Source organism: Oryzias melastigma, linkage group LG5 (genome assembly GCF_002922805.2).
Source record: "Oryzias melastigma strain HK-1 linkage group LG5, ASM292280v2, whole genome shotgun sequence".
NCBI classification, from domain to species: domain Eukaryota; kingdom Metazoa; phylum Chordata; class Actinopteri; order Beloniformes; family Adrianichthyidae; genus Oryzias; species Oryzias melastigma.
Window position 1 is genome coordinate 36,403,955 of NC_050516.1, and position 12,334 is coordinate 36,416,288.

Genomic DNA, 12,334 nt, shown 5'->3' on the forward strand with positions numbered 1-12,334 from the left:
TTCTCTTAAAACAGAATACAAACGAGTGCAAACGGTTTATTGTATTTTCTCTTCCCTCAGTGCATTTACATGTTTCTGGCTGCCTTTGTTGGTTGGAGGAAAAGAGAAACTTTATTTGTTGTGAAACAAAGTCAGAACTTTCAGGTGCAGCGCTCCTCCAGCAGGGGGCAGCGTGTGTCGCTAAGATCGACTCCAAAATCCAAATGTGCTGAACAACAAGCAGCTGTTTCCGTTTCACAGACCAGAACAGGGTTCAGTGTGTTTTGAGTTTGTCTCCACACAGCGTCATCAGCACCCCGAACAGGAACCCCCCAGCGAGGAGCAGCGCCGTGGTGGACAGGGGGCCCAGCGACAGCAGAGCCCCCAGCATGTAGACGGCCAGCAGCAGCAGCAGCGTCCGGTAAGAGGCCAGCGGCCGCAGGCTCAGCCTGGGCTGGCGGCGCCGCTCCAGCGCCCGCAGGCTCATCGGGCTCTGCCTCAGCCGGCCGGCGGCGTCCGGGTCCGTCAGGTAATGACGGCCGAGGCGACCCAGGAAGTCGGGGCGGGAGCACAACGCGCTCATAGAGCCGCTGAGCTGAAGACAGAAGACAGGTGTGGAGGTCAGAGCGACGCAGACGGGCCGAGTTAAACGGTCTCTGGACACAGTGGTTCTGTTCGGTATCGAACTGGATCCTCATGACAGTCTGACAAAAGTTTGGAGAAACCTCACAGAAGAGGATTTGATCAAACATAACAGCCAGTGATTCTCCTGGTTCTGTCAGTATCGGTTTAGGAAGATAAAAACTCACTTAGAGATTTCAGTAATCTTAGTATCAAACGTTCAGCTCCTTCATAACATTACTGCTTGTGTTATTTCTATAAACTTTTTTGATAAGTTTATGGAAAATATTTCTTTGAAATATTGAGTAAAATATGCCCCACAGGGCATGCTCAGATCCTTCCAACACTTTGTGTACACCTTAAAATGTTCAGCAGCTGCTTTTAAGGTTCATTTGTCATCTAGATTTTAATTTAGAAACAAACTGTTTTTGTTAAATTAGACGGTTTGTTCGGCTAATTTGGAGTTTAGCTGATATTTTAGCATTATGCTAGCTGTTTTTGCTAATTAGACATTTTCTGATTTTTGTGGCTAATATTTTAGCATTATGCTGTTTGTTTTGGCAAAACTATAAATTTTCCAAATTTTTTGGGTTAATTTGGTAATTAGCTTATATTTTGGGAAGATGTCAGCTTCAGCATTTTTACTATCAATTTCAGCATCTTCAGCATTCACACCAGCACTATCACAGGTTATGATATATATCTAGTTGTTAAATTGGTTTTTAAAAATATTTGAAGTACAAACTTCATGTTTTAGATGAATTTGACTCAGCAGATTTCATGAACTCAGTCTTTCTTAAAGTAAACATCTTTAAAGGGAAACCAAACCCCAAATCAACTTTTTGTCTGTTGGTTTCTATAAATGGGGCTTTAAAAGTTCTGTCTTTAAACTTGCTTAATTCCTGAACATATAGTCCAAAACTGTGTGTCTGCTGCCCCCTACAGGTTGAGTGGAGGTATTACAGTTACATTTTGTGATTGTCAACCATTCAAACAGCAGGTCACATGACCACAGACACCCACCCTCTGGTTGAGCAGAGCAGAGAGTCTGTAGAGCAGCCTGACCAGCAGGGCGTTCTCATAGCTCCGGATGGGCTGCAGCTCCGGGTCTCCCTGGTACTGGACGTCAAACCTGCGCAGTCCGTTCATCATCTGCAGAACACACACAGTCAGGCCGGGTTTCTGCCGCGGCTCCTCCTGCTCCGGCGTCACGTCTCACCTGCTGTCGGCCCAGCTCCGTGAGGACGAGCCCCCCCGCCTCCTGGACGCAGTCGGGCAGCTGTCTGCTCTGAGCTTCATCCTGGGACGAGCTGACGGAGCTCATCAGCTGGGTCAGCTGGTTCTGGTTCAGCTGCAGCAAAGACCAGAGGCGGAGTGAGGAGAGAGCAGCATTTACAAACACCCCCACCAAAAAATGATCTTCACCCAAAAAAACGATTAAAAAAATCTCATAAGGCAGATTACCAAGAAATGCCAACAACTGCTCCTGACAACACAGTCGGGCAGAGTGGGACCCAAACCTGCAACCTTCCAATCAGAGGTCGGCCGCTCCACCACAGCCGCCCCTTCAGAGAAAGACTCACAACAAAACCTGACCCAAACCCATCTACCTTGAAGATCTGACAGAGGTTCTCCAGGGCTCTGTCCAGGAACTCGTGGGTTTTCCTCAGACATTCACCGCTGTCCTCGGCCTCCGCACCTCCAAACGGGCTGCCAGGATCCAAGGAGCCGAACCCGAACCAGGACAGGAAGGAGCCGCTGGCCGCCATCTCACTGGACTGGTCCGATATCCTCTTGGCCGTCTGTCGAGCTTGAGCGATGATCTGGATCAGCTTCATGACCTGCAGACAGAACCCCCACAGTGGACTCTTTACGGATTCAGACTCTGAGCATCACTGGAGGAACGTTCATTCTGTCTCATGTCCACTGAGGGAAACGTCTTCACAGAACGAGTAGAAGGAATGTCTGCTGATTCACTAAAGCAGTCTGCAGTGCTTTATACCAGGGCGCCCAAAGTCTTCCTGTGAGGGTCACATGACTGTTTCCTCTCTGATGGGGGCGGGGTCAGTTTGTAGGAACAGAAAAAGTGTAACAATCTCAGCCTAAACGTAAAGATTTATGGTTTTACAGAAAGACACACAATCAAATCTAAAAAAAATCATTTCTGTAAACTTTACAGAAAAAAATAATCCTAAAACATTTTATAAACTAGATATATAGCATTAGCTGTGATAATGCTAATGTGAATGCTGGAAGCTGAATGTGGCAGCTGAAAACGCTGAAATTGATAGCTAGCTAAAATATTAGCTAAATGCTAAATTAACCCAAAAAATATTTAAAAAAATCTAAATTAGCCAAAGCAGCTAGCATGTAGCTGAAATATTAGCTAAACTCCAAAAAGCCTAAAAATCATCAGTAATTGCCAAAATAGCTGAAAAAGCTAGCATAAAAAGAGATGAATATTTTAATAGTTGAATGAGCTCAACATCTGAAGAGTTATGGACGTTAAAAAAACCTACGGAAGAGAAATACTAAGAATAAAGAAACAGTCAATCACTGCCATCCAGTACTTCGGAGGCCCCTGGTTTATACTGATGATGGCTTCTGTATCCACTGTGATCAAACCTTTGGGGAAACCAAGTCAAGTTCTGGAGAACTTACGGCTGCTTTGAGCTCGGTGCCGAACATCTGCGTGTACTGACAGTCCTGTCCTTCCAGCGCGTAGACGTGGCTCTTCACTTTGAACACCATGTCCGTCACCACCCGTTGCCGTGACGACAGGAAGCTCCCTCCATGGCTGGGCGTCAAGTAGCCGCGAGGCTGCCGGTGGTGGAGGACGTGCTCGGGCTCCAGAAACAGCTGCTCCACTGCAGAACCAGAACTTTATTAAAACAAACACATGCGTCTGACTCTGTGTTCACACCGGACAGATCAACGGGTCGGGGGCGTCGAGTTTCAACGTTAGGTCAACCTACAGACAGACGGTGGAGCAGCTGGAGCATGAAGCAGCCTGAACTTCATATTTTTCATCAAGACAACATAAGGGCTGCACGGTGGCGCAGTGGTTAGCGCTCTTGCCTCACAGCGAGAAGGCCCCGGTTCGAATCCCGGCTGGGACCTTTCTGTGTGGAGTTTGCATGTTCTCCCCGTGCATGCGTGGGTTTTCACCGGGGACTCCGGCTTCCTCCCACCGTCCAAAAACATGCTTCATAGGTTCATTGGTGACTCTAAATTGCCCCTAGGTGTGAATGTGAGAGTGAATGGGTGTGTGATTGAGGCCCTGAGACAGACTGGCGACCTGTCCAGGGTGTACCCCGCCTTCGCCCTTCAGTAGCCGGGATAGGCTCCAGCACCCCGCGACCCCGAAAGGGAAGAAGCGGTCAGGAATATGAATGAATGAATTAATGAATGAAGACAACAAGAAAAAGTTGTTTTTCCCTCTCTGGTTTCTGCAGGACAGTGACTCTACAAACTGGGTCACAGAGACACAGAAACACTGTGGAGGCGGCCGTCATTCGGACACAGCTCCAGCAGCAGGAGAGACTCTGAATGATCTCACCTGAAGAACATCACCAGGAAAAGCGAGCATAGCAGTGCCTCACCTGCCTTTTTGTTCACTTTTCACTGATCTCAACCGAGTTTTGTGATCCGTTGCTCCCCTAATATTTACACAGAAGCTTCCCCATATAGCAATCAGGGTGAACGTAGCTCCGCCCACACACGGATGCGGCGCCGACCTTATGACCACAGTGTTGGCCAGGCGCTGTCACGTTGGTGTGAATGCAGCTTTAGAAAAGAGATCTCACCTCTCTGGATCATCTCCGACAGGTTGGGCTGCGAGAACACTTTGGCCACTCTGAACACCATCAGAGCGTTTTTGGCGTTGACCAGGTCCATCCTGACGGCTCTGTTCAGGAAGCCCTGGAAGAGCCTGGTGTACATGAGGAGGTTCTCCTGGACAAACGGCTCCCTGCAGAGGACAGGTTTACGTGACCAGAGCCGCTTTCTGCCCAACATCTGTCAGGGTCACCACTGGGCTCACCATTTGTCAGGAATGGTTCGGTTCTGGTCGGGCTGAGGGTTGCTCTTCTCCCCAGTGTATCTCCACGGCTGGATGAAGCTGAGCCAGGTTTCCAACACCTGAGGCAGACAGGACAGGTAACAGCTGAGGCAGCATGGTGAGTTGGGTAGCTCAGAGACTACGTACCGCTCTGAAGGAGGCGTCCAGAGGCCAGTGACCGAAGCAGTGCTGCAGGAACAGGTAGAGCTTCTGCTGCACGAACCGCTGCACCACCACCCTGCAGAGAACACATCCATGTGGACGAGCTGCTATGAAAACGCTTTCTAAACGTGGGGCGCTAGAGGCTGACCTCTTGAACTCCTCCAGCGGGCTGGTGTGAGCGTGGGAGTGGGCCGAGGGCGAGGACGACGCCTGCTCGGGCTTCAGGCTGTTGGAGAAAGCGTGCAGATGCTTGACCAGCAGACGCACCACCAGAACCAGCTCCTCTGACGGGCTGAAGGGCTCCTGAAAATGCAGGCGGTCACACAGCGGTCCACACCAGCACCAGCACCAGAACAGACTGAGCGGCTTCAGAAAACAGCCTCAGCGCATCCCAGAGCAGAAGCAGCCAAAGACTCTCAGCCCCCCGAACACAAAGGTCCCACGCTCGTCGTCCCCCCAGGAAATACTCTGGACCCGGTTATTCCAGCCCAAAGACATGACCCTCATGAGGAAATGCTGCACATGTGGTCGTCTAGCAGGATTTAGAAAACACAGGGTTTGTGGATGAAGTCTTCCAGACAAACAGACTGTGTGTCAGCAGGGCGGTGGGTGCTGATGGTGTGGGCTGCAGGACCTGAACCCCTACAGCTTTCTGAGGTCAAACGGGATGTGGGATGGAGGACACTAGGGCTGGGTGTGGATAATTCCCAGAATCAATTCGATTCAGATTCTTTTGATCTTCTCAATTATGTTCAGTTCAATTTTGGATTTGAACTTTTAGACTAAATTAGACATTTTACCAACTTTTAAGGCTAATTTAGCATTTAGCTAATAGTTTAGCTACAAGCTAGCTGTTTTGGCTAATTCTGTTTTTTAGGCTAATTTAGAGTTTAGCTAATATTTTAGCTAGTTATACGCTTCAGCGTTTTTAGCCATGAACTTCAGTCACTTTCAGCTGACAGCATTCACTCTGGCATTACTGCAGGTAATGCTATACATCTAGTTTTTAAAATGTTTTAGTATTTTTTTTCTGTGAAGATTGCAGAAATGAATTATTTAAAATTCGCTATGAGTTTTTTTCTGGAAAGACGTAAATGTTTACATTTAGGCTGTGATTGTTAGACTTTTCCCATCAGCCCTCAAACCGACCCCGGCCCCCCATTAGAGAAGAAAAGAGTCATGTGGCGTTCACGGGAAAAGGTTTAGGGACCCCTGCTTTAAAGAATATTTCCTTAAAATAGTTTGGAAATGCCTTCCTGAGTTTATAAAGATTTAGATGTTCATGAATGTTTAGGTCGACTGGTCGTTAGCATTAGCCGTCCTATGGGAAATTCCATTAAACCTTAGCATCAAGCTAGCGGACTTGAGTTTTATGTGTTAGATCGATCTATATTTTTATGGACCAAATAATCTATTAAGCTTGGATTGACTCACATTGATTAATTGATTTTGTCAACCCAACAGTCACAGCACAGACCCACATCTACGGCCAACAGGTGGAGAAAACCACATGTGGGTGATCTGCTCCTTCAGGTTTAGAAGGTAAACTCAAGATGGAGGCTAGACTCAAAGTTAGAGTGAGTGACGCTGTGAACATTTTCCATGTTTGTTTCAGTTTTTTGACACGAGTTTCTTCCTGTCAGAGCGAAGTTGTTCATCTCTACTTTAGACTGTTTTTTCTACTTTTTAGTCACATAGTCAGTTATTATAAAACCTGCTGTTTATGTCGTGTAACATGTTGTCGACCTCATGCTCAGCTCATTTCCTATTATTTCCAGACCTGGTGCGTGGGACCCGTGTGTTACACTGGAGTTTACCGTCATGCCAAAGCCGCCCTGTCATGTTCTGAGCCATGAGATCCACCATTGTGTGTTGGCACATCAGTTAAAGCTAGAAGGACTTCATGACAATCGGCCTTCAGTCTGACAGGGGCTGAGCTGCAGCTCTTGAGTGATAGAAAGCTGCACAGCAAAGCCGCCACACAACTGTTAGACATGCTTCACACACACCGCAGAGAGCCACAACCAGGTCTGCGCAGACTCCTTCCAGAGCTTCATTCCAGGGTTGCATTTGTCAAGGATACTTCTCTACCTGACGGGAGCCGGAGTGTTGCTGCTTCCAATCAACGTCCAGCAGCCGTCTCTATGGCCGTCTCATCAGGACGGTTAGAGGATGATGTGACTGGACGTCACTCACACAAATCTGAGGTTTCAGTGTCTGTACTCGGGGGGTTGGAGTCGTTCCTGTGCGTACAATTCTGTTCAGAGCCGTTTTCATAGTGCTGGTCATGTACACCTCTGTAATGATCTGGAGCATGAAGAGCAGGACGGGACGGAGATACATCTCTGCGACCTGATAATGAGGTGGAGATAAGTTTCACTAAACCTTTATTAATTCAGTTTTAAAGAGTTCATGGACTTGAGAGTCTGTTGTCTGCGTGATCAAACCCCAGCGGTGGTGCAGGAGACGGATATGAACCATGTCATGGTCCCTCACGACTCCCTGAGACGATATAGTTTGGGTTTGAATGCAGAACTACTGTTTTTGAAGCTAAAGATGATTTCATCCATTTGCTGAAGGAAAAACATGATAAATATGAACGTTTCTGATGAGGAAACGGAGGATTTATGGAAAATAAATTTACACACATTTTTTTCAATGGCAAATCATTCAAATGCAATGCATTGTGGTCTTTTTTCAATCCAGAGAGCATCCATGTATACTGTAGAAGCCCATGTGCACCCCCCCCCCCCCCCCGTGTGATCGGTTTAGGGGCGGGGCCTGATTACAGCTTCTCCCACAACAGCACTATGAAAAGGGCAGCAAACAGGCTACTACTGACCAACTGTGCCCCCCCAGCAGGAGAGAAGGATCCTTGACAGTGAACTGATCTGACTGAAGGTTTACCTCCAGGAGGCCCCAGAGGGGCGGGGGAGAGTTAAAAGGTAAAAGTACTTGGTAGGTGTGGAGGGTCCCAGAGCCTGGTGGGGCGTGGGGTTGGCTCGGCATGCTGGACAAACTGAGGCGGTACTGCAGCAGCGCCAGCTGTTCACCCGTAACCACCAGGGAGGAGGGGGGGGGGGAGGGGGGCATGGAGAGGGAGCGTGAGGAAGACAACAGAGAAGAAGGTGGCAGGAAGTTGGTGCACATGAGAAGAAGAGAGAAGGAAGCGGCACAAACAGGAAAGCGACCACAGATTCAGGAGGACAGCAGACGACAGGAGAGGAGACAAACAGGAATCAAAAACCGTCCAAACACGGAGCGTCCACGGCGCCGGCCAATGAGAGGCCTCGGCTGCATCGGCACAGAGTAACAACACAAGAGAAAACGGCTTCCTACAAAACTTTACCAGGAATGTAACTACCGTGTATCTTCTAATAGTCGCCACAGAGTTTATTCCAAAAATGCTGATTATTCCATCACAGACAGAATGGTGATGAATAATGGGGTCATTTGGGGTAAATTTGGTCAAGAAATGCAGACAACACCAGATGAACATCTCAGGATTTCTTGAAATGATTAAATTGTTCTGATTATCACTGGCTGTAAACGTTTCTGTTCTCTCTGCATCTAAAAATCCTCTTTGTTTTCTTGTGAATTATTTTCCTGGAGATAGACGCACCTTTCCGTGTTAGATCAATAATCCAGTCGCTTTTCCACCAGGAAATAGTCTGCTCCCTTTCTGGAAGCGTTTTCTCAGTATCCTCCTAATCTGCTTCGCACCATTCTGGGATACGTTTAGGATCCTCCCAAATGTTGTGCAGATTCCTCACAGAATCTTCTTTGGCGTATGCCACCGCACGAAGTTTAAACCCCAAATCTAATCATTGCTGCACAGGATAAACACCGCAGACGTCCGACGTGCAGCGTTGTCAGATTGGGCAGTTTTTCCACTCAAATTGGGTGTTTTTTCGTCTAATCTGGCAACACTGCCAGCATCTGCACGACTGTGCGGGGGATCTAACTGTCTCCAGTAGGGGTGTAACGGATCACAAAACTCACGGTTCGGATCGTGTCACGGTTTTAGGGTCACGGTTCGGATCATTTTTCGGATCAGTTGAATATTAAAAAAAAAAAAAAATACGACAACAACAATATGAAAGCTAATTTTTGGAAATGCTTCAAATCATATATTCAGTATCAATATAAAGTACTTCCCACACACAATATTTATATATGCAACATTAAAACGTTTGCTCATTGACACCTATTTATTAAAACAGAATATCTTTAGAGTTTGAACACAAACAAAATGCTAAAACATGTAGTTTCTGACTACATTTGCATGTCTTGTGACCAAATCTACAAAAACTGAGAGAAAATAATGCTTTAAAATAGACAGCTGCTTCTCCTAACTCGGAGATTCTTTGAATCCAGAAATGTAAACGTGTACCGATGCTTTTATTCAGGTCTTAACATTAAATAAACCTGATATCTATCCATCCGCGTCAAGTTGAGTAAAGTTTGTGACGGAAGCTGCAGGGTTTTTCCTGGCTTAAAATAAGATGGTGGTGTCTCGTGGCGACTTCAGATTTGTATACCTTAACAAGTTTATTTTACTATTATTGTGGTTATTTCATAAACGTTATTGAACATTCTTTCAATTTACATATTTTACTATTATTAGATCACCTCATTATAAAACATAAATGGCTCAATGTAACTAATTGAGCCATTAGTTAACTAATGTAATGTAACTAATTGAGCCACTAACAAACCGTATATTGATACACAATAAAACAACTAATTATTCTAGTTTGAAGCACCATACAAAAGCCTCAGGCAAATGTTTGAACAAAACCCTCAAATTCATCACTTCAACTCTTACAACTAACTGGATGCCCCCCACCCCTCTGTCCGTTTACGAGCACTCTCTCCTTTCCTCTTTCCGCGCGGCAATAGACAGACTGTCTCCTTTTTTCTTTTTTCACGGAGGTTCTCCTCTAAATCAGGTCTTTAAACTCCTGATTTTAAAGCGTGTCTTCTCTCCCTCAAACTCTGTGGGTCTGTTGGTCATAAACAGCTGTGGAAGTAAAGTCCAGTCGGACCGAACCATTTTCAATTTAGAGGAAGGGGGTCCGCAGACGATGTTTCCAAAACAAAATATTTAAGTATTGTTACGTTGACATTAAAATCTAAATATTTGCGATTATATATTGGTTATTGGTTTACTGAAATTATTGTTTCTGTTGTATCATTTTGTCATCATTCGGGTCTCCGTGGACCCTCTCTCAGTCTGGGCTCCTAGAATCAGCCACATCCCCCCTTTTCCAGGAGCTGGTGGCGGCCGACACCAAATTCTCTATGCAGGAAAAACCCTGAAAGCTCCGCCCACACGCAGCGGGAGATTCAGGAACAGACTTTAAGAAATAACCGTGAAGCTGTTACTTCAGCGCTGGTCAAAACAAAGAGGATTTACAGGAATTTGACAGAATTTCATTGATGTGAACGGACAATTGGTTTAAATTATGAGAGCCCGAGGTGTGTGCGCTGGCTGGGGGTGGGGGTCGGAGTGGTCCGCGGTACACACGTGTCCGAACCGTGTCCCGAACCGTGGCTTCTGATCCGTACGGATCACGGATCATCCGTGGTCCGTTACACCCCTACTCTCCAGTGTGTCCATAGTGTCCCGGCCACTGTTGGAGACCGGTGTCTAAAGTAACGAACTACTGTAGAGGCAGAGAGCGACCACTACTGGAAGATATACGGAGATAAAAACCTGGAATTATCCAAATCTACATTTTAGGCCAACAAGAGGAAGAAACTCTAAATGTTTGTTTGTTTGAACAATAAACAGCAGTGTCTTTAAATCTTTAGACATCACCACCACTCAAAAGTTTCAGAGCACTCCAATGATTCATTAAATAATATTTGAGTTCTTTCATGTTCGACTCTGAATAGTTGATTAAATAAACAAGAGTTACAAACAGATCCTGGTATCATTGTACGTTGGTCTCATTTAAAAATAACCCATAATGTGTGAAATCTGTAAAATCGTCAACTTGATCTTTGACAATTATTACTGATGTTTTAATGCAACAAAACTCCAGACTACTCACTTTATCTACTGTCCTCAGACATGAACATGTTCACACGTTTTCTTTGTTTAAACTCTCAAAGTTCAAACCTTCATAGAAAAATGAGACCAGGATTACGGACCAAATCAAAGATCTGATCGTGATTGGAGATTTACGTAGATTTGCCGACCTGAACGTGTTCTGTTTAACCCAGAGGAGATTGACAAAAGTCAACAACCAATCAGGCTGTAGTTGAAACAAACATGAAAGCAAAACTTAGCTAAAAGATGAACCGTGTTATGGCGAGAGACGACGGTTCTGATGGCGCCCCACGCCGGGATAAGTCACTTCAAAAGGAGCATTTTGACACTTCCCTTCATTGTTTTTTAGCAGGAAATAGAATCTTACCAACCAAACCTCCGGCCAACACAAGTGAACAGTTGATATTTGTACTCTCTACGGTGGTGTTAAGATGTTAATAAGACTAATATGTTGTCAATAGAACCCTTGTTGGGAGCTGAGTAGTTTATTAAGAGAACTGAAGTAGCATAATGAGTGTTAACTGTGGAACCGGCCGTTACATCCACCCCCCTCTGATTCGACCACAGCTAGTCTATAAACGGGATGAACACTCCGGCGTATTTTCGTAAGATTATTGAAGGGAAGTGTCCAAATACTCCCAGCTTGATACACCGTTGCTGAGAAGGTTCAGAAACAGCGTCTTGATTTTCCATCCTCTGATTGGTTCATTTCCGACCAGAGCAACCATTCCTGCCCCCTTTAGATAGTCAAATATTTCACCGGGGGTGTGCCAAAAGTCAGAAACCGTTTGTGTGAAACTCATCTACAGAAGAAAACTGAACTTATCAACACAATCTTACGAGTTATTCTTTTCTCTGTAACCTCAAATCAAATCTTAAGTGTTTTCCTCACATTAGAACATTTTTACGCACAAGTCAAGATGTTTCTCAGGCGAGTTCCCACATTATGTTCCACAAGTTTAGGTTTGTTTTACGTCTTCTTCTTTCCTGCAACTCCACATTCAGTTTTCCATGTGTGTCATTTAAACTTGTGTGTTTGCACAGATTTACCTCGATACCTTCAGCCCTACAACAGTACGGTGGGTTCCAGCTGCCAGGATGCAGGCAGAGAAGGTTGGAACATCTTAAGGTGACCTGGTTCTACCTCCATTGAAACATTCAAACCCGTTTCCATGGAAAAAGCTTTCTGAAACGTTCATAACTTTTCAGTTTTAGATAATTATCTTTGTAAACAGAACCAAACAGCTGGATAACTGGAGTGTTGAGAAACTTTTGATCAGCAGTTTGTATAAGTGCAGTTTGTATAAGCATGTTTCTCCAGCAGGTTCTAGGAGGAGTTTCCTTCAAGCAGCAACAATGCAGAGAGAAATAACTAATTAGATTTCATAGCAACCAGATGAAGAACATAATTATAATCCTATAAGGGAAAAACCTGGAATCATTTCAGGTTTACC

At 45.5% G+C, this 12,334-nt stretch overlaps 1 protein-coding gene across 4 annotated transcripts in view; it reads right to left on the bottom strand.

The window, feature by feature from the left end:
* Window positions 1–12,334, bottom strand: part of smpd4 (sphingomyelin phosphodiesterase 4) — a 17,564-nt gene continuing 5,230 nt past the window's right edge. For 2 of the 4 annotated variants that reach the window (XM_024271252.2, XM_024271251.2), the window contains exons 11-20: window positions 7,778–7,867; window positions 4,971–5,125; window positions 4,808–4,898; window positions 4,643–4,740; window positions 4,407–4,570; window positions 3,262–3,467; window positions 2,211–2,441; window positions 1,820–1,951; window positions 1,624–1,752; window positions 1–574 (exon numbers count right to left, since the gene is read on the bottom strand). In XM_024271252.2, the coding sequence (XP_024127020.1) occupies window positions 254–574; window positions 1,624–1,752; window positions 1,820–1,951; window positions 2,211–2,441; window positions 3,262–3,467; window positions 4,407–4,570; window positions 4,643–4,740; window positions 4,808–4,898; window positions 4,971–5,125; window positions 7,778–7,867 (1,617 nt within the window). In that variant the 3' untranslated portion in view covers window positions 1–253. The remainder of the gene's footprint in view (window positions 575–1,623; window positions 1,753–1,819; window positions 1,952–2,210; window positions 2,442–3,261; window positions 3,468–4,406; window positions 4,571–4,642; window positions 4,741–4,807; window positions 4,899–4,970; window positions 5,126–7,777; window positions 7,868–12,334) is intronic. The other 2 variants (XM_036212106.1, XM_024271253.2) reach the window with 1 other exon arrangement.